Source organism: Hemitrygon akajei, chromosome 11 (genome assembly GCF_048418815.1).
Source record: "Hemitrygon akajei chromosome 11, sHemAka1.3, whole genome shotgun sequence".
NCBI classification, from domain to species: domain Eukaryota; kingdom Metazoa; phylum Chordata; class Chondrichthyes; order Myliobatiformes; family Dasyatidae; genus Hemitrygon; species Hemitrygon akajei.
In genome coordinates, this window is record NC_133134.1 from 4,443,373 (window position 1) to 4,461,482 (window position 18,110).

At 50.4% G+C, this 18,110-nt stretch overlaps 1 protein-coding gene across 1 annotated transcript in view; it reads right to left on the bottom strand.

Annotated features, from left to right (window-relative positions):
- Positions 1-18,110, bottom strand: part of trap1 (TNF receptor-associated protein 1) — a 45,435-nt gene that overhangs the window by 13,954 nt on the left and 13,371 nt on the right. Inside the window, exons 7-14 of the mRNA XM_073060082.1 lie at positions 17,173-17,282; positions 16,504-16,577; positions 14,883-15,038; positions 13,116-13,236; positions 9,004-9,073; positions 7,631-7,778; positions 5,839-6,024; positions 8-146 (exon numbers count right to left, since the gene is read on the bottom strand). Of these exons, the coding sequence (XP_072916183.1) occupies positions 8-146; positions 5,839-6,024; positions 7,631-7,778; positions 9,004-9,073; positions 13,116-13,236; positions 14,883-15,038; positions 16,504-16,577; positions 17,173-17,282 (1,004 nt within the window). The remainder of the gene's footprint in view (positions 1-7; positions 147-5,838; positions 6,025-7,630; positions 7,779-9,003; positions 9,074-13,115; positions 13,237-14,882; positions 15,039-16,503; positions 16,578-17,172; positions 17,283-18,110) is intronic.

The following is an 18,110-nucleotide window of genomic DNA, read 5'->3' on the forward strand; positions in this document are numbered from 1 at the left end:
AGCGTACCAGCCTTGCTGTCCTCGTACTTCTCCTCCTTGTAGTGATCCACCACGATGTCGGTCTCCACTGAGATCAGCTTCTTCCTGTCGAACTCGCGCAGGTGCAGCAGAGTCAGCTCGTCAAACTGGTCGTAGCAGAACAGGACCTGCCACAGGAGGACCAGGTTAGACCCGCTCTCTCCGGGACGTCCCGCAGGTTTACCCTCCCGCACAGGGGAGTACCGGGTTAGACCCTCTCTCTCCGGGACCTCCCACAGGTTTACCCTCCCGCACAGGGGAGGACCGGGTTAGACCCTCTCTCTCCGGGACGTCCCGCAGGTTTACCCTCCCGCACAGGGGAGTACCGGGTTAGACCCTCTCTCTCCGGGACCTCCCACAGGTTTACCCTCCCGCACAGGGGAGTACCGGGTTAGACCCGCTCTCTCCGGGACGTCCCGCAGGTTTACCCTCCCGCACAGGGGAGTACCGGGTTAGACCCTCTCTCTCCGGGACCTCCCACAGGTTTACCCTCCCGCACAGGGGAGGACCAGGTTAGACTTGCTCTCTCCGGGATGTCCCGCAGGTTTACCCTCCCGCACAGGGGAGTACCGGGTTAGACCCTCTCTCTCCGGGACCTCCCACAGGTTTACCCTCCCGCACAGGGGAGTACCGGGTTAGAGCCGCTCTCTCCGGGACCTCCCACAGGTTTACCCTCCCGCACAGGGGAGGACCAGGTTAGACTTGCTCTCTCCGGGATGTCCCGCAGGTTTACCCTCCCGCACAGGGGAGTACCGGGTTAGACCCTCTCTCTCCGGGACCTCCCACAGGTTTACCCTCCCGCACAGGGGAGGATCAGGTTAGACCCTCTCTCTCCGGGACGTCCCGCAGGTTTACCCTCCCGCACAGGGGAGTACCGGGTTAGACCCTCTCTCTCCAGGACGTCCCGCAGGTTTACCCTCCCGCACAGGGGAGTACCAGGTTAGACCCTCTCTCTCCGGGACGTCCCGCAGGTTTACCCTCCCGCACAGGGGAGTACCGGGTTAGACCCTCTCTCTCCGGGACCTCCCACAGGTTTACCCTCCCGCACAGGGGAGGACCGGGTTAGACCCTCTCTCTCCGGGACCTCCCGCAGGTTTACCCTCCCGCACAGGGGAGGATCGGGTTAGACCCTCTCTCTCCGGGACGTCCCGCAGGTTTACCCTCCCGCACAGGGGAAGTCCAGGTTAGACTTGCTCTCTCCAGGACTTCCCGCAGGCTTACCCTCCCGCAGAGCAGAACAGGACCTGCCACAGGAGGACCAGGTTAGACCCTCTCTCTCTGGGTCGTCCCACAGGTTTACCCTCCCGCACAGGGGAGTACCGGGTTAGACCCGCTCTCTCCGGGACCTCCCACAGGTTTACCCTCCCGCACAGGGGAGTACCGGGTTAGACCCTCTCTCTCCGGGACGTCCCGCAGGTTTACCCTCCCGCACAGGGGAGTACCGGGTTAGACCCTCTCTCTCCGGGACGTCCCGCAGGTTTAACCTCCCGCACAGGGGAGTACCGGGTTAGACCCACTCTCTCCGGGACGTCCAGCAGGTTTATCCTCCCGCACAGGGGAGGACCTGGTTAGACCCGCTCTCTCCGGGACGTCCCGCAGGTTTACCCTCCCGCACAGGGGAGGACCGGGTTAGACCTGCTCTCTCCAGGACGTCCTGCAGGTTTACCCTCCCGCACAGGGGAGGACCGGGTTAGACCCTCTCTCTCCAGGACGTCCCGCAGGTTTACCCTCCCGCACAGGGGAGGACCGGGTTAGACCCTCTCTCTCCGGGACGTCCCGCAGGTTTACCCTCCCGCACAGGGGAGGACCGGGTTAGACCTGCTCTCTCCAGGACGTCCTGCAGGTTTACCCTCCCGCACAGGGGAGGACCGGGTTAGACCCTCTCTCTCCAGGACGTCCCGCAGGTTTACCCTCCCGCACAGGGGAGGACCGGGTTAGACCCTCTCTCTCCGGGACGTCCCGCAGGTTTACCCTCCCGCACAGGGGAGTACTGGGTTAGACCCTCTCTCTCCGGGATGTCCCGCAGGTTTACCCTCCCGCACAGGGGAGGACCGGGTTAGACCTGCTGTTTCTGGCACCTCCTGAGTCCTAGATAAACATGTAGACCTCAGCCACACTGACAACCGTGGATCTCTGTGAAAGCACTGGGGTGTGGGGCGGGGTAGTGCCAGTAGTCAAACACAGAGGCCACAGTTCTGAACACCAGGCAACACCTTGCTCGCTGTGTGGCCAGCAGACCATCAGATATAGAAGCCTAGTTAGTCCATTCGGTCCATCGAGGCTGTGCCACCATTCTTTCATGGCTGATTTATTATCCCACTCAACTCCTTTCTCCCGCCTTCTCCCTGTAACCTTTGATGCCCTGTCTAATTAAGAACCTATCGACCTTCTCTTTAAATACATCCAATGATTTGACCTCCACGACTCCCCGTGGCAATGAATTCCACAGATTCACACCCTCTATTCTGAGGCTGTGCCCTCTGGTCCTGGACTCCCCCACTATAGGAAACATCTTCTCTATATCCACTCTATCCAGGCCTTTCAATATTCGGTAAGTTTCAATGAGATTCCCCCCCCCCCCCCCATTCTTCTAAACTCCAGTAAGTACAGGCCCAGAGCCATCAAATGTTACTTGTATGTTTACCCTTTCATTCCCAGGATCATTCTCATGACCCTCCTCTGGACCCTCTCCAATGCCAGCACATCTTTCCTATTGAGCTCAAAACTGTTCACAATACTCCAAATGTGGCCTGCCCAATAGGGCCTCACTCAGCATTACGGCCTTGCTGATATATTCTAGTCCTCTCAAAATGAATGATAACATTGCATTTACATTCTGTACCACCAATTCAACCTTTAGGGAATCTAACACAGGGCCCTTTGCTCCTGATTTCTGAATTCATTCCTTGTTTAGAAAATAACCTATGTCTTTATTTCTTTTACCAAAGCGCATGACCATACAGTTCCCAACATTGTATTCCATCTCCTAATCTGTCTAAATCCTCTGCAGACTCTGCTTCCTCAACACTACCTGCCCCTCCACCAATTTTCATATCATTGGCAACAAAGCCATCACTTCTGTAATCCAGATCATTGACATGAAAAGAAGTGGTCCCAACACTGAGACCTACAGAACACCACTGGTCACTGGCAGGAAAGACCCTCTTTGAGGAGACTTGCTATGTCACCAAAGACTCTCACAAATTTCTACAGAGCTACCATGGAGAGCACTCTAACTGGCTGCACCACCGTCTGATATGGAGGGACCAATGCACAAGATCAGAAAAAACTGCAGAGGACTGCAAACTCAGCCAGCTCCATCACTCGCCTCCCCAGCAACCAGGACATCTTCAAATGGCCATGCCTCAAAGATATGTCATCCATCATTAAGGACCCTCATCACTCAGGACATGGCCTCTTCTCATTACTACCATCAAGGAGGAAGTGCAGGAGCCTGAAGAGACACAGTCAACATTTTAGGAACAGCTTCTTACTCGTCGCCATCAGGTTTCTGATTGGACAATGAACCCATGAACACTCCCTCACTATTCTGCTCTCTTTTTGCAATGTTTACAAAATTTAAAAGATACATATATTTCTTATTGTAATTTATAGCATTCCAGTCAAGATGGCACCAGTCAACACCAATTCCTTGGGCAACATCTGCCAGATAGAAAATCTTTAAAATTATTTCACTTCTTCTAAGCTGTCTATTGTCTTCTGTATTGTGTGTGTTATGGAAACTGCCTGTGGTGTACAGTTTGGATCTCGATCACTGTGCTATGTCTGGACAGCTGCCTTGTGCAGATCAGAGATGAGGACCCGAAAAGGACCAAGAACACAAGCTGACTCGTGGGAAAAAAGACGGGATGCAGGGTCACGAATGACTCCAACCTGAAGCCTCGAGATGAAGCTGTTCCGACCCTATTAGTGAGCATTCCCGATGTAGGACATCAGGTGAAGGTGTTCAGACCCAGTCAGCCATCACTCCCAACGGGGCCAGAGAGTCAGCCATGACTCCCAACGGGGCCAGAGGTCACTCCCAACGGGGCCAGAGGTCACTCCCAACGGGGTCAGAGGGTCAGTGATTGCTCCCAACGGGGCCAGAGAGTCAGTGGTCACTCCCAATGGGGACAGAGGGTCAGTGATTGCTCCCAGCAGGGTCAGACTGTGAGTGATCACTCCCAAAGGGGTCACCACTTGGACCAGGTGTGAATTCTGAGATTTATGTGATTGGACTGTACTCTATATTGGTCTCCTTCAGTTTTTCGGTGTTTTCTTTCTTGTGGCTGATTGGCGGGTGGGTGATCTGTAAGTTCTTTGTGTATGGGTGAGAGCTAGGGGTTTTTTGATGCTGCTGTCGCGGTTCTTTTTTGCAAGTGAGGGGGTTGGTCACTGTTTTTTCTGCAGGGGAGGGTTGAGGATGCAGTGCTATTGTCACTGCTTTTTACTGCGACTGAGGTGGTTGGGGATTGTATTGCTGTTTTTTTCTGTGGGGAGTGGGTCGGAGATTGTTATTGTTCTTTCAGCGAGTGAGGGGGTCAGGGATTGTACTGTTACTGTTTTTTCTACGGGGAGGGGATCGGGGATTGTGTTGTTACTGTTTTCTCTACGGGGAGGGGATCGGGGATTGTATTGTTACTGTTTTTTTCTACGGGGAGGGGATCGTACTGTTACTGTTTTTTCTACGGGGAGGGGATCGGGGATTGTATTGTTACTGTTTTTTCTACGGGGAGGGGATCGTACTGTTACTGTTTTTTCTACGGGGAGGGGATCGTACTGTTACTGTTTTTTCTACGGGGAGGGGATCGGGGATTGTGTCGTTACTGTTTTTTCTATGGGGAGGGGATCTGGGATTGTATCGTTACTGTTTTTTTCTACGGGGAGGGGATCGAGGATTGTATCGTTACTGTTTTTTTCTACGGGGACGGGATCGGGGATTGTACTGTTACTGTTTTTTCTATGGGGAGGGGATCGGGGATTGTGTCGTTACTGTTTTTTCTACGGGGACGGGATCGGGGATTGTGTCGTTACTGTTTTTTCTATGGGGAGGGGATCGGGGATTGTGTCGTTACTGTTTTTTTCTACGGGGAGGGGATCGTACTGTTACTGTTTTTTCTACGGGGAGGGGATCGGGGATTGTATTGTTACTGTTTTTTCTACGGGGAGGGGATCGTACTGTTACTGTTTTTTCTACGGGGAGGGGATCGTACTGTTACTGTTTTTTCTACGGGGAGGGGATCGGGGATTGTGTCGTTACTGTTTTTTCTATGGGGAGGGGATCTGGGATTGTATCGTTACTGTTTTTTTCTACGGGGAGGGGATCGAGGATTGTATCGTTACTGTTTTTTTCTACGGGGACGGGATCGGGGATTGTACTGTTACTGTTTTTTCTATGGGGAGGGGATCGGGGATTGTGTCGTTACTGTTTTTTCTACGGGGACGGGATCGGGGATTGTGTCGTTACTGTTTTTTCTATGGGGAGGGGATCGGGGATTGTGTCGTTACTGTTTTTTCTATGGGGAGGGGATCGGGGATTGTATCGTTACTGTTTTTTCTATGGGGAGGGGATCGGGGATTGTATCGTTACTGTTTTTTCTGCCGGGAAGGGTGGGGGATTCTGGGGTCTGCGTGTTTTGTTTCTTTACTCTTTATGTGTATTTTTGGCTATCTGGAGAAGACCGATATCAGTTGTATTGCACCTACACTGAAATGAACCTCGAGTATATTTTATGTTTTTCTCTGCACGTCAGTGATTTTAAACCTGATTCTGAACGCGGGCTGGTGTCCAGGCTGCTCCCTCCCACACTTGCTCCTCACCTCCATTTCTTTCTTCTTCATGGCCTCGAAGTACGGCGAGTGTTCGGCGAGCTCCCGCGTCGGTGCAGAGAGGTAATAAATATTCCGGCTGCCCGCCTTCATCCGGCCGCCGTACTCTGCCAGACTGGTCACCTGACCGGCCGGCAGCGCTGACGACTCGAATCGCAGCAGTTTTCCGATATCCTCCTGGAATGAGCGGGGCACCGGTTAGAAGCAGTACACCGGTCTTGGCCAGCGACAAGAGCTGCTCGAGTGGCTCTGGTGAAACCAGCAGGGCCACAGGGCAAAGGACTTTGACAAATGGGACTGAGACTGCAGCTTCAGGGCCTGGGCTTTGCCCAGTTCTCCGATCTCAGCTCAATCCACCAAATTCCTTCAGCTCTTTGTTTGACACTCCAGATTCCAGCAGCCTCCGGTGTCTCAACTTTAATCTTTCCCTCTCACCCTCACCTGTGTCCTCTCCTTTCCTGGGAAAAGACTACGACCATTGTTGGATTAGGGTGCAGGATTGTTATTATCTCGGTAGTTTTGGACCCTCCCTTTGGTGCTGCTCTCTGGTGTTCACTCAGTGAAGGACAAGCTGGATTGCGTTCGGCTGTGGCTGCACGAGTGTGAGATGAGGAGCTGCTGTGGGCTGGTTCTTTCAGAAACATGGCTCCAGGACAACGTCCCTTACACCATCAATCGACAGGCCGTGACACAAAGGAATCTGCCCTCTGTTATTACTGTGTGACTGTATGTGCTATCGTAACTACATGTGCTGTGTGTGACAATTAATAAAGGCTTTTTCCACTGAACTTGGGTGGAACTACAACAAGAGTTCATGGGTTAAGGGCGACAGGTGAAATGCTTAATGGGAACATGATGGGAAACTTCACCCAGAGGGTGGTGAGAGTGTGGAACGAGCTGCCAGCACAAGTGGTGGATGCGAGCTTGATCTTAACATTTAAGACAACATTGGGTTAGTCTGTCGATGGGAGGGGTATGGAGTGATATGGTCCAGATGCCAGTTGTTGGAACTAGGCAGTTTAAACAGTCCAGCATGAACTAAATGGGCTGAATGGCCTATTTACTGTACTTTTCTATGACTCTAAAATGATTAGCTCCAACTTTTATGCCTTTTTCTTGACTTCTGAAGAACCTCTGGATGACAAAAGCATCAGGAACCAACACCACCTATCTTGTCAATGTCCCTCGGGATTTTGAAACCTCTTACCAGGTCATCCTTCAGCCTCCTTCGTACCCAGGAAAGTCCTAGACTGCCCGATCGCTCCTTATAACCCAACCCATCTAGTCCAGATAACGTTGTTATAATTTGTTTTTAAGATGACATGAATAAGACTGAAAGAGTGCAGTGAAAATTTACAAGGATGTTGCCAGGAATTGAGAATCTGAGTTATAGGGAAAGCTTGAATAGGTTCGGACTTTATTCGCTGGAGCGTAGGAGAATGAGGGAGATTTGATACAGGTATACAAAAGTATAGATCGGGTAAATGCAAACTGTTTTTAGCTGAAGCTGGGTGAGACTACAACCAGTCATGAGTAACGGATGGAAGGTGAAATATTTAAGGGGAACCAGAGAGAGAATTCCTGCACTCAGAGTGTGGCTGCCCCGAGATAACATTCTCCATCTCCCTCTTGCCGACTAACCAGAGGTAAAAGGCTCTCACTATCCCCGGCAGGCTCTGCTCCACTGGGAACGGTCCCACTGTCACAGAGAATTCACAACCTTGTCCTGTACAAAATTAACCCAGTAACGGGGGTGATTCCTTCTTGGGAATCAGACGGAAACCTTCACATCCTGCTCAGCTGACGTCACTATCCCCTCGCGGATGAACAAGCCGTAATCCTCGTAGAACTTGAGGAATTTCTCTGGCTCCTTCTTCCCCTGGTCCAGAAAAAACTTGATGATTCGCTGCTGCAGAACATCTCGGAGCTTCCTGCCAAAAGAGAATGGGATGAGAGACGGATCAAGGGAGAAGCCCCCACCCAAGATCTGAACCCGAGGAGGGGGGAGGGGGTGTCCTCAGGAGATCCACCGTAAGTGTTTATAGTAGGGACAGTGTCCTGGGCAGGGATGACCATGGTAACAGGAGGGGTGGGGAATCCAGGCAGAGAGAGACCCCAGCTTGGGGCTTAAAGAACCGGCCGGGAGGGTGAAGGCCCTGACAGAAAGTCTGTCACCAGATTCTCCTCAAACGTTTACAACAACTGTGGTTGTTCACGAGCTGGGAGCCTGAGAGTTAGATCCCTCTTTCACTATCTGGACTACTGCCCCTTCACCCAGAATCAGAATCAGGTTTAATATCACTGGCACAAGTGGCAAAATTTGTTATTATACAGCTGCAGTACATAATGATTAAAAAAACTGTAAATCACATTAAGTACTACATATATTAAACAGGCAGTGAAAGAGAGAGGAAAAGTTACTGACAGTGTTCACGGACCACTGAGAGGGGGAGAAGCCGTTCCTAAAAGATTGAGTGTGTACCCCCTCCCTGATGGTAGCAATGAGAAGAGGGCACGTCCTGGGTGGTGGGGACTTTAATAATGGATGCCACCTCTTGGAGGCATCGCCTTTTGACCCTCTCAGCCAGTTCTCTGAATGCCTACCAGGGATCCCTCTGCCTCAGATCCCATTCCCGGAGTTTGGAAAAGGAAAACCTCACGAGGTGACGGGGCGATGCTTGGAACTAAATGATTTAAATAGGGGTGTATATGTGTGGTGGGTGGTGGGCAAGGGGAGGGGTGTCTACAGCAGTACATCTGTGGGAAAGATCTGATCCATTGTCAGTGGCAGAATGACCTTTTCCCGTGCTCCGGAAGTCTCCCTAACTCGCAGGCGCGGCAGGAATGATGGGCGGTGCATCGGCTCAGCGGTCAGGGTAACGCTTTACAGTACCAACTGCACGGTGGGATGAGTTTGCACGCTGTCCCCGTGAATGTGTGGGTGCTGCAGTCCCCTCCCACGGTCCACAGACACACAGGTTAGGGTTACTGAGTTGTGGGCATGTTACATTGGCGCTGGAAGTGTAGTGACACCTCCAGGCTGCCCCAGCGCGTCCTCAGATCATATTGATGCAAAACGACACATTTCATTGTACGTGACAAGTAAAGCCAGTCTCCCTCGAGAGATCGGGCTCACTCCGACCCGTGTCCACGTACCTGATGAGCGAGCTCTCCTGAAGCAGCTCTCTGCTGAGGTTCAGGGGGATGTCCTCACTGTCAACAACGCCTGCGGCAAACACACACCAGGGCAAATGTTAGTCCACAATGGTGACAGGGAGACAGGCCGGTGTCTGTGGCTCTCTAATACTTGGCCGGAGCAGGAATATTAAAGTTAGCACAGGCAAGCTGGACGGTACCAGCCTTTCCCAGGGTAAAAGACCAAAACTAAGGGGCATCAATTCAAACTGAGAGGGAAAAGATTTAAAAGGAACGCAGGAAGCAGCTTTGTCACACAGAGGTTTGTGAGTATATGGAATGAGCTGCCAGAGGAAGTGGTTGAGATGGGTATTAGTATCATTTAAGAAGCAAGAGGATAGGTACACGCATGGAGGAGCAGGGGATCCCAACCTGGGTTCCACAGACCCTCGGTTTATGGTAGGAGTCCATGGCATAAACAAGGTTGGCAACTTGCTTAGAGGGAACTGGGATAAGTGGGGTGTGGACCATGGTCAGAATGGACAGGCTGGGACAAAGGGCCTGAATCCACACCGTCAGCTCTGCAACTCTAACGGAAGAGAAGGTGGTGCTGACAGGGGAGGGAACTCGGGAGCAACCCCTGGACCTGGGGGTTGGTGGGAAGGGCAACTTGCCGAGCCTTTCCCTTGAGATATAAACTGGCCTGGAGTCCACAATCCGTCCCACTCCTGTCACAATAGTCAGCAGTGCTTCAACCTCATGGCTGAGGACGGACAAAATTGGGAGAACAGGCTGGGAAAGGGACAGGAGTGACCACAGGGGAGGGGGGTGAAATATCGATGTGGAGAGAGTGGACAACCAGTGAATGAGGGTAATGTGGAGAAACATCGAAAGCATGTCCGATCAATGGTGAGAGGCAGAACGCTGAGATTCTGAGGGATTTTCTGCAGATTCTGCTGCACAATTCCCAAAGGTAACCAATAACTGGGAAAGTTGGCACAATGTTTATCATCGATTATTGGGGAAATTTGAATACAAAAGTAGGGAGGTTACACGTTACACAGGGCATCGCTAACCCTGGACACTGGACATGCTATAAATCCCAAATATGGGAGGCTCTTAATACATTAAACAATTCAGATGTTGACTGCACTGGTGTGAAGAACCGGGAGGTGTTTCACGAGGGAAGGGTGGCCAGATTGGGATTGTAACCCCAGAGAAGGGTATTGAATGAAAAGATTTAGACAGGGTGAGAGTGGAGTGGATAGGTAGGAGAATCTGGAATCAATGTTTCACCCTTTTAAAACAGATGAGATGAGCAAGACACATAAGATGCTGGCAGAACTCAGCAGGAAAGGAAGGGGGAAGAAGCCCGAATCCTGGACCAGAGTAGAAGAGGTGAAGAGTAACTGTGAGGGAGGAACGTGGATCCGAGGTTACAATGACACCAGTCCCAGGCTTCCTCACTGGGAAAGCAGACTCGAGGGACCGAGGTGACGTGGTGGTGTAGCACCTAGTGTAATGCTTTCCCGCACCAGCAAGCGGGAATCAATTCCCAATGTTCCCTGTAAGGAGATCGTACGTTCTCGTAGGTTTTCTCTGAGTGCTCTGGTATCTTCTCATGTGAAGGAGAGAGAAAGGTGACATATATAGAAACATAGAAAACCTACAGCACAATACAGGCCCTTCGGCCCACAAAGCTGTGCCAAATATGTACTTACCTGAAAAATTACTTAGGGTTACCCATAGCCCTCTATTTTTCTGAGCTCCATGTACCTGTCTGGGAGTCTCTTAAAAGACCCTATCATATCCATCTCCACAACTGTCGCTGGCAGCCCATTCCACGCACTCACCACTCTGCGTAAAAAATCTACGCCTGACATCTCCTCTGTACCTACTTCCAAGCACCTTAAAACTTTGCCCTCTTATGCTAGCCATTCCAGCCCTGGGAAAAAGCCTCTGACTATCCACACAATCAATGCCTCTCATCATCTTATAAACCTCTATCAGGTCACCTCTCATCTTCTGCCACTCCAAGGAGAAAAGGCCAAGTTCACTCAACCTATTCTCATAAGGCATGCTCCCCAATCCAGGCAACATCCTTGTAAATCTCCTCTGCACCCTTTCTATGGTTTACACATCTTTCCTATAATGAGGTGACCAGAACTGAGCACAATACTCCAGGTGGGGTCTGACCAGGGTCCTATATAGCTGCAACATTACCTTTCATCTCCTAAACTTAATCCCATGATTGATGAAGGCCAATGCACCGTATGCCTTCTTAACCACAGAGTCAACCTGCGCAGCTGCTTTGAGTGTCCTATGGACACAGACCCCAAGATCCCTCTGATCATCCACACTGCCAAGAGTCTTATCTTTAATACTATATTCTGTTACCATATTTGACCTACCAAAATGTACCACCTCACACTTAACTGGGTCAACTCCATCTGCCACTTCTCAGCCCAGTTTTGCATCCTATCACTGTCTTGCTGTAACCTCTGACAGCCCTCCACACTATCCACAACACCTCCAACCTTTAAGTCATCAGCAAACTTACTAACCCATCCCTTCACTTCCTCATCCAGGTCATTTATAAAAATCACGAAGAAAAGGGGTCCCAGAACAGATCCCTGAGGCACCCCACTGGTGACCGACCTCCATGCAGAATATGACCCATCTACAACCACTCTGCCTTCTGTGGGCAAGCCAGTTCTGGATTCACAAAGCAATGTCCCCTTGGATTCCATGCCTCCTTACTTTCTCAATAAGCCTTGCATGGGGTACCTTGTCAAATGCCTTGCTGAAATCCATATACACGACATCTACTGCTCTTCCTTCATCAATGTGTTTAGTCACATCCTCAAAAAACTCAATCAGGCTCGTAAGGCACGACCTGCCTTTGACTAAGCCATGCTGACTATTCCTGATCATATTATGCCTCTCCAAATGTTCATAAATCCTGCCTCTCAGGATCTTCTCCATCAACATACCAATGACTGAAGTAAGACTCACTGGCCTATAATTTCCTCTGCTACCTCTACTCTCTTTGGTGAATAATGGAACAACATCCACAACCCTCCAATCCTCTGGAACCTCTCCCATAACCATAGATGATGCAAAGATCATCACCAGAGGCTCAGAAATCTCCTCCCTCACCTCCCACAGTAGCCTGGGGTACATCTCATCCAGTCCTGACAACTTATTCAACTTGATGCTTTCCAAAAGCTCCAGTACATCCTCTTTCTTAATATCTACATTCACAAGCTTTTCAGTCCGCTGCAAGTCATCCGTACAATTGCCAAGATCCTTTTCCGTAGTGAATACGGAAGCAAAGTATTCATTAAGCTGTCTCCTCCAGTTCCATACACACTTTTCCACTGTCACACTTGATTGGTCCTATTCTCTCACGTCTTATCCTCTTGCTCTTCACATACTTGTAGAATGCCTTGGGGTTTTCCTTAATCCTGTCCGCCAAGGCCTTCTCATGGCCCCTTCTGGCTCTCCTAATTTAATTCTTAAGCTCCTTCCTGCTAGCCTTATAATCTTCTAGATCTCTATCATTACCTAATTTTTTGAACCTTTTGTAAGCTCTTTTCTTCTTGACTAGATTTAAAACAGGATGGAGGTGTACAGGATGAAAAGAGGAGTAGGTTGAGTGAACAGCCAGACGTTTCCCAGGGAGGAAAGTATGGGGGGGATGCCAGAGGTAAGTTCTTTACACAGAGAGTGATGGGTGCATGCAAAGCCCTGCCAGGGCTAGTGGGAGAGACAGATACATTAGGGATGTCTAAGTAACTCTTAGACAGGCACATAGATGATAGAGAAATAGAGGTTATGTAGGAGTGAAGGGTTAAATTAATCTTATCGGTTAAAAAGTTGGCACAACACTGTAGGCTGAAGGGCCTGTTCTGTGCTTAATGTTCTATGTTGTGTGTTCTAGTCCAAAGACGTAATGATTAGTTAGTAGATTATGGGCATGGTGCCAGACTGCTGACATTTGCACCAGCACATCCTCGGACTGTGTTGGTCATTGACACATTTCATTGTATGTTTCGATGTGCTTGTGACAAATAACTGCTCCAGGCCTGCAGAATGTTCCGTTTGGTGTGCCGAGCTGTTGAATGACTTACCGCGAAGGAAGCGGAGCCACTTGGGGAGGATGTCGCTGGCTTTGGTCTGGATCAGCACCTTCCGACTGTAGAGTGACACACTGGAGCCCATCTCTCTGCTCACATCAAACATGCTCGGCTTCTGAACAGGGACAGAGGAAACCCTCAGTAAATGTTTCTACTCCGCTGTTCGTTCCCGAGTCACCATCCTGTAGGTAAATACACCCTCGCACAACTTGGTCATAATGCACAGAAACAGGCCCTTTGACCCATCTAGCCGTCACTCAACAGTTATTCGGCCTAGTCCCATTGCCCTGCACCCGGACCATACCCCTCCCATCCGTGTGCCTGTCCAAACTTCCCTTAAATGTTTGCATTCGAATCTGCGTCCAGCACTTGCACAGGCAGCTCTGAGTGAGAAAGTTCCCCTCGTACTTCCCTTAAATGTTCCACCTTTCACTCTTAACACATGGCCTCTAGCTGCAGTCACACCCAACCCCAGGGGAAAAAGCCTGCTTGCATTTACCCTATCTATACCTCACATAATTTTGCATAACTCTATCAAATCTCCCCTCATTTTCCTATGCTCCAGGGAATAAAGTCCTAACCTATTCGACCTTTCCCTCAAGTCCTGGCTGTAGTGTATTTATGTTTATATGGCGACCCACTTCCCAGCGCACTCGAACCGGTTCACAAAGTGGTGCGCGCCGGCATTGAGGCCGGTCCCAAAGAGGGCGCCAAGCCTGCTTCACCAGCAAGGGGAAAAGCCCACGCGCGGGACGGGACTGTGAATACGCGCCCCCTACAGCATTCCCGCCCGGGGAGGGCGGGATCAGGAAGGCTTTAAAGCAAGGCCGCGAAGTTTGAATAAACCTCTTTGTAACTGCAGCTCACCGACTGCGTGTCGTTATTTCAGCGCTGCGTGTAGCACACCGCTACAATTCAGTAATATTGTAAATATATTCTTTGATTAGGCATTTTTTGTTTAAGTGAGCCATTACGGGTTATAAGTCTGTGAACGGCAAACGTCATTATGTCACCACGTCAAATGTGTGCACCTCGCAAAAAGCAAAGATGAAACTAATTCAAGTTTTCCTCAGTTCCCACCTCTTTCTTTAATTTTGTTTTCTGTTTAGGAATTACAAAACATAATGCTGGCAACATCCTTGTAAATTTTCTCCACACTCTTTCAAACTCATTCATATTTTTCCTCTAGGTGGGTGACCATAACTGCACACAATACTCCAAATTTGGCCTCACTAATATACAACTTCATATCTCTAGTATTCAATTCTGTAATATAGGAAGGCCAATGTGCCAAAACTTCTTAACAAACCTACCCACCTAAAGTAAACACAAGAGATTCTGCAGACGCTGGAGATCCAGAGTGACACACAAAATGCTGCAGGAACTCAGCAGGTCAGGCAGCATCTACGGAGAGGAATAAACAGTTTCGGGCTGCGACCCTTCATAAGGGAAGGGGAAATCTATCTCGGATGCTAATCCCAAGGAATTATGGATCCGTATTCCCAAATCCTTCTGTTACTCTGCACTCCCCAGTGCCCAATCGCTCACTGTGCAAGTCCTACTCTGTTTTGCCCTCCCAAAGTGCAACATCTCACAGCTGTCTATATTAAATTCCATCTTTCATTTTTCCAGCTGGCTCAGAGCATCCCTGGTGAATGAAATGATTGCTGCTTTACAGAAACTCCAAGGGTTCAGTAATGGGGATGTGTTCACTCCACCCCCATCCCACCCCACCTGCAGGTCAGAGCCCTGACCACCCACCATGTCCGGCACGTAGAAGATGCTACGAATGTTGAGGGGGGCGTCCGTCCGGTAATGCAGAACGTAGCGTGGTTTGTCGTATGCCTTTGCAACATAGCGGTAGAATTCCTCATGCTGCCACTCGCTGATATCCTTGGGGTCCATCATCCAGAGAGCCTGAAATGCAGAGACACTGAATGCAATCAGGCTGATGGGACGTGCCCTGCCCCACACCGACACCCTGTTGTGCGAAACCAGGTTCGATAGCAGGGACAGGAATCTCTCGCTACTGGTAAGTGAATGAATTATTTATTTACAGGACAAGACAGACTAGACATACAGTAAAACTTTCTAGTCACACTCGGTTAGAGATATCTAATCTATTTAAGTGCTCAAAGTGGCAGGACAAGACAGACACTAAACAGTCAGTAACCCACTCAAGTTAGAGACAGTGGCAAATACTTATCTAAGGTGTGTGCCTGGGCACCCCGCCACCGTTTACTGTTTGCACAGCGCCAGTCGCAACCCCAGCCCATGGTGATCCAGGGACTAAAGAGAGACTGAGCGAAGAGAGACTGCCGCTTTCAGTGCACAAGATTTATACTCTACTGGGGTGTGATATCATCAGCTAAACAGCAGCAAGCAGAAGGGCTGAATGTCCACTCTCTGCTTCCCATGTGTGGTTAAGTTTGACACTTACTGCGACACACCCCCTTCCCCCAGGCCCTGCACAAACCTCTGACTCTGGAGAGGGTTCACGAAATTGATCCAAGGATTGAAGTGCTTGTTGTATGAAGAACGTTTGATGGCTCTGGGTCTGTATTCACTGGAATTCAAGAGAATGAGGGGTGACCTCATTGAAACCTATCGAATGGTGAAAGGCCTCGACAGAGTGGAGATGGAGAAGATGTTTCCTACAGTGGAAGAGTCTCCGACCAGAGGACACTGCCTCAAATAGAGGGGGATCTTTTTAAAGCAGAGGTGAGAAGGAATTTCTTCTTTCACTAAAGAAATTCCTTCTGTGGAGGCCAAATCTTCACATTTATTTAAGGCACAGGTTGATAGATTCTTAATTGGGCAGGGCATGAAGGGATACGGGGAGAAGGCAGGAGATTGGGGCTGAGAGGGAAATGGATCAGCCATGATGAAATGGTGGAGCAGACCCGATGGGCCAAATTGCCTCATTCTGTTCCTATATCTAATGGTCTTGGCCCATCGCTGCCAGTCCAGGCGTGACCAACAGATTCAGCCACTGGTGACAGTAAACACAGAGCAGCAAGAGTTCCGGGGTGACCCTCCGACACTCAGATCAGCCCCTCCATCCCCTTCACCCACCTGCAGAGTGTTCCGGGGTGACCCTCTGACACTCAGATCAGCCCCTCCATCCCCTTCACCCACCTGCAGAGTGTTCCGGGGTGACCCTCCGACACTCAGATCAGCCCCTCCCCTTCACCCACCTGCAGAGTGTTCCGGGGTGACCCTCCGACACTCAGATCAGCCCCTCCCCTTCACCCACCTGCAGAGTGTTCCGGGGTGACCCTCCGACACTCAGATCATCCCCTCCATCCCCTTCACCCACCTGCAGAGTGTTCCGGGGTGACCCTCCGGCACTCAGATCAGCCCCTCCATCCCCTTCACTCACCTGCAGAGTGTTCAGCCGTCGCCCATTCAGGTAGATCGGAAAGCTGACAAAGTTACTGTACTTGTTCACCACCTCTGAAAAACAAACCAGGGGTATTGTTAACCCAATCACCAGCTCATTAACCTCACAACAGCTCTAACCTTGGGGAACTGCAGAGTTAGCAGCTCACTAGCCTAGTAACCAGCACTAACCCAGGAATAGTGCAGTTAACCCTGTCACCAGCTCTAGACTTCATGACAAATGCCAGTGATTTTAGACTTGGTTCTGAACAACACCATCTCTGCCTCCAACCCACAACACAGGAATGCAGTTCACTAAAAGCTTCAGACACTGTAAGGATCAGACTGATTTTAAGGTCAATATAATCCTGCAAATCTCATCCTTACAGCAGCACGGATGGCTGCTGTCTGTAAGGATTCTCACTGTGACTGTCGGTTTCCTCCCGCAGTCCAAATGTCAACAGGTCAGTAAGTTGTGGAGCATGGAGACGAGTGTGGGCTCCCCCAGCAAACGCTTGGAGGCTGTTGGCGTTGACAAAAAAAAGTCTCTGTATATTTCAATATGTTGGACAAATAAAGCCGATCTTTAACCCTTTGTTAGAATAACTGAGGGACCCATGCGCATGAACTGTGTGCTTCACTAACGATCTGGGTGGCCATTCATCCTCACCTTTAACCCGATCTTCATTCGCAAATTCCTTGCAGCCTTCCTTCAGGTGCAGGACGATTTTGGTCCCTGGTTTCACCCCCGAGGCTTCCGCCACCTCAAACATCCCAGAGCTGGAGGCAAAGAGAGTCCTCGGGGTCAGCAGTACAGCATCATTAACCCCTCCCTTCCCCAAACACACCGAGCCCCTCCCACTTCATCATTAACCCCTTCCCTCCCCAACACACCGAGCCCCTCCCACTACATCATTAACCCCTTCCCTCCCCAACACCCTCAACACAGATCCCCTCACACTGCATCATTAACCCCATCCTTCCCTTCCCAAACACCCACAACACATCGAGCCCCTCCCACTGCATCATTAACCCCATCCTTCCCTTCCCAAACACCCACAACACACCGAGCCCCTCCCACTGCATTAACCCCATCCCTCCCCAACACCCTCAACACAGTGCCCCTCAGTGCATCATTAACCCCATCCCTCCCCAACACCCTCAACACAGTGCCCCTCAGTGCATCATTAACCCCATCCCTTCCCAAACACCCACAACACATTGAGCCCCTCACACTGCATCATTAACCCCTTCCCTCCCCAACACCCTGAACACACCGAGCCCCCCACACCGCATCATTAACCCCATCCTTCCCTTCCCAAACACCCGCAACACACCGAGCCCCTCCCACAACTTCAAGTTCAGCGTTGCTGTCATCTGACAGTAAATATACAAAACCAAACAAAATGACATTCCTTCAGACCGTGGTGCACCCACAGCACACCAGGGATGGCTGCTGTCTGTAAGGATTCTCACTGTGACTGTCGGTTTTCTCCCACAGTCCAAATGTGAAGAGGTCAGTAAGTTGTGGAGCATCTTGCTCCATGTCACACCCCCAAGAGGGGCAACACAGCAGCCGGTGGATAGAGCTGAGGTCACACAACACGA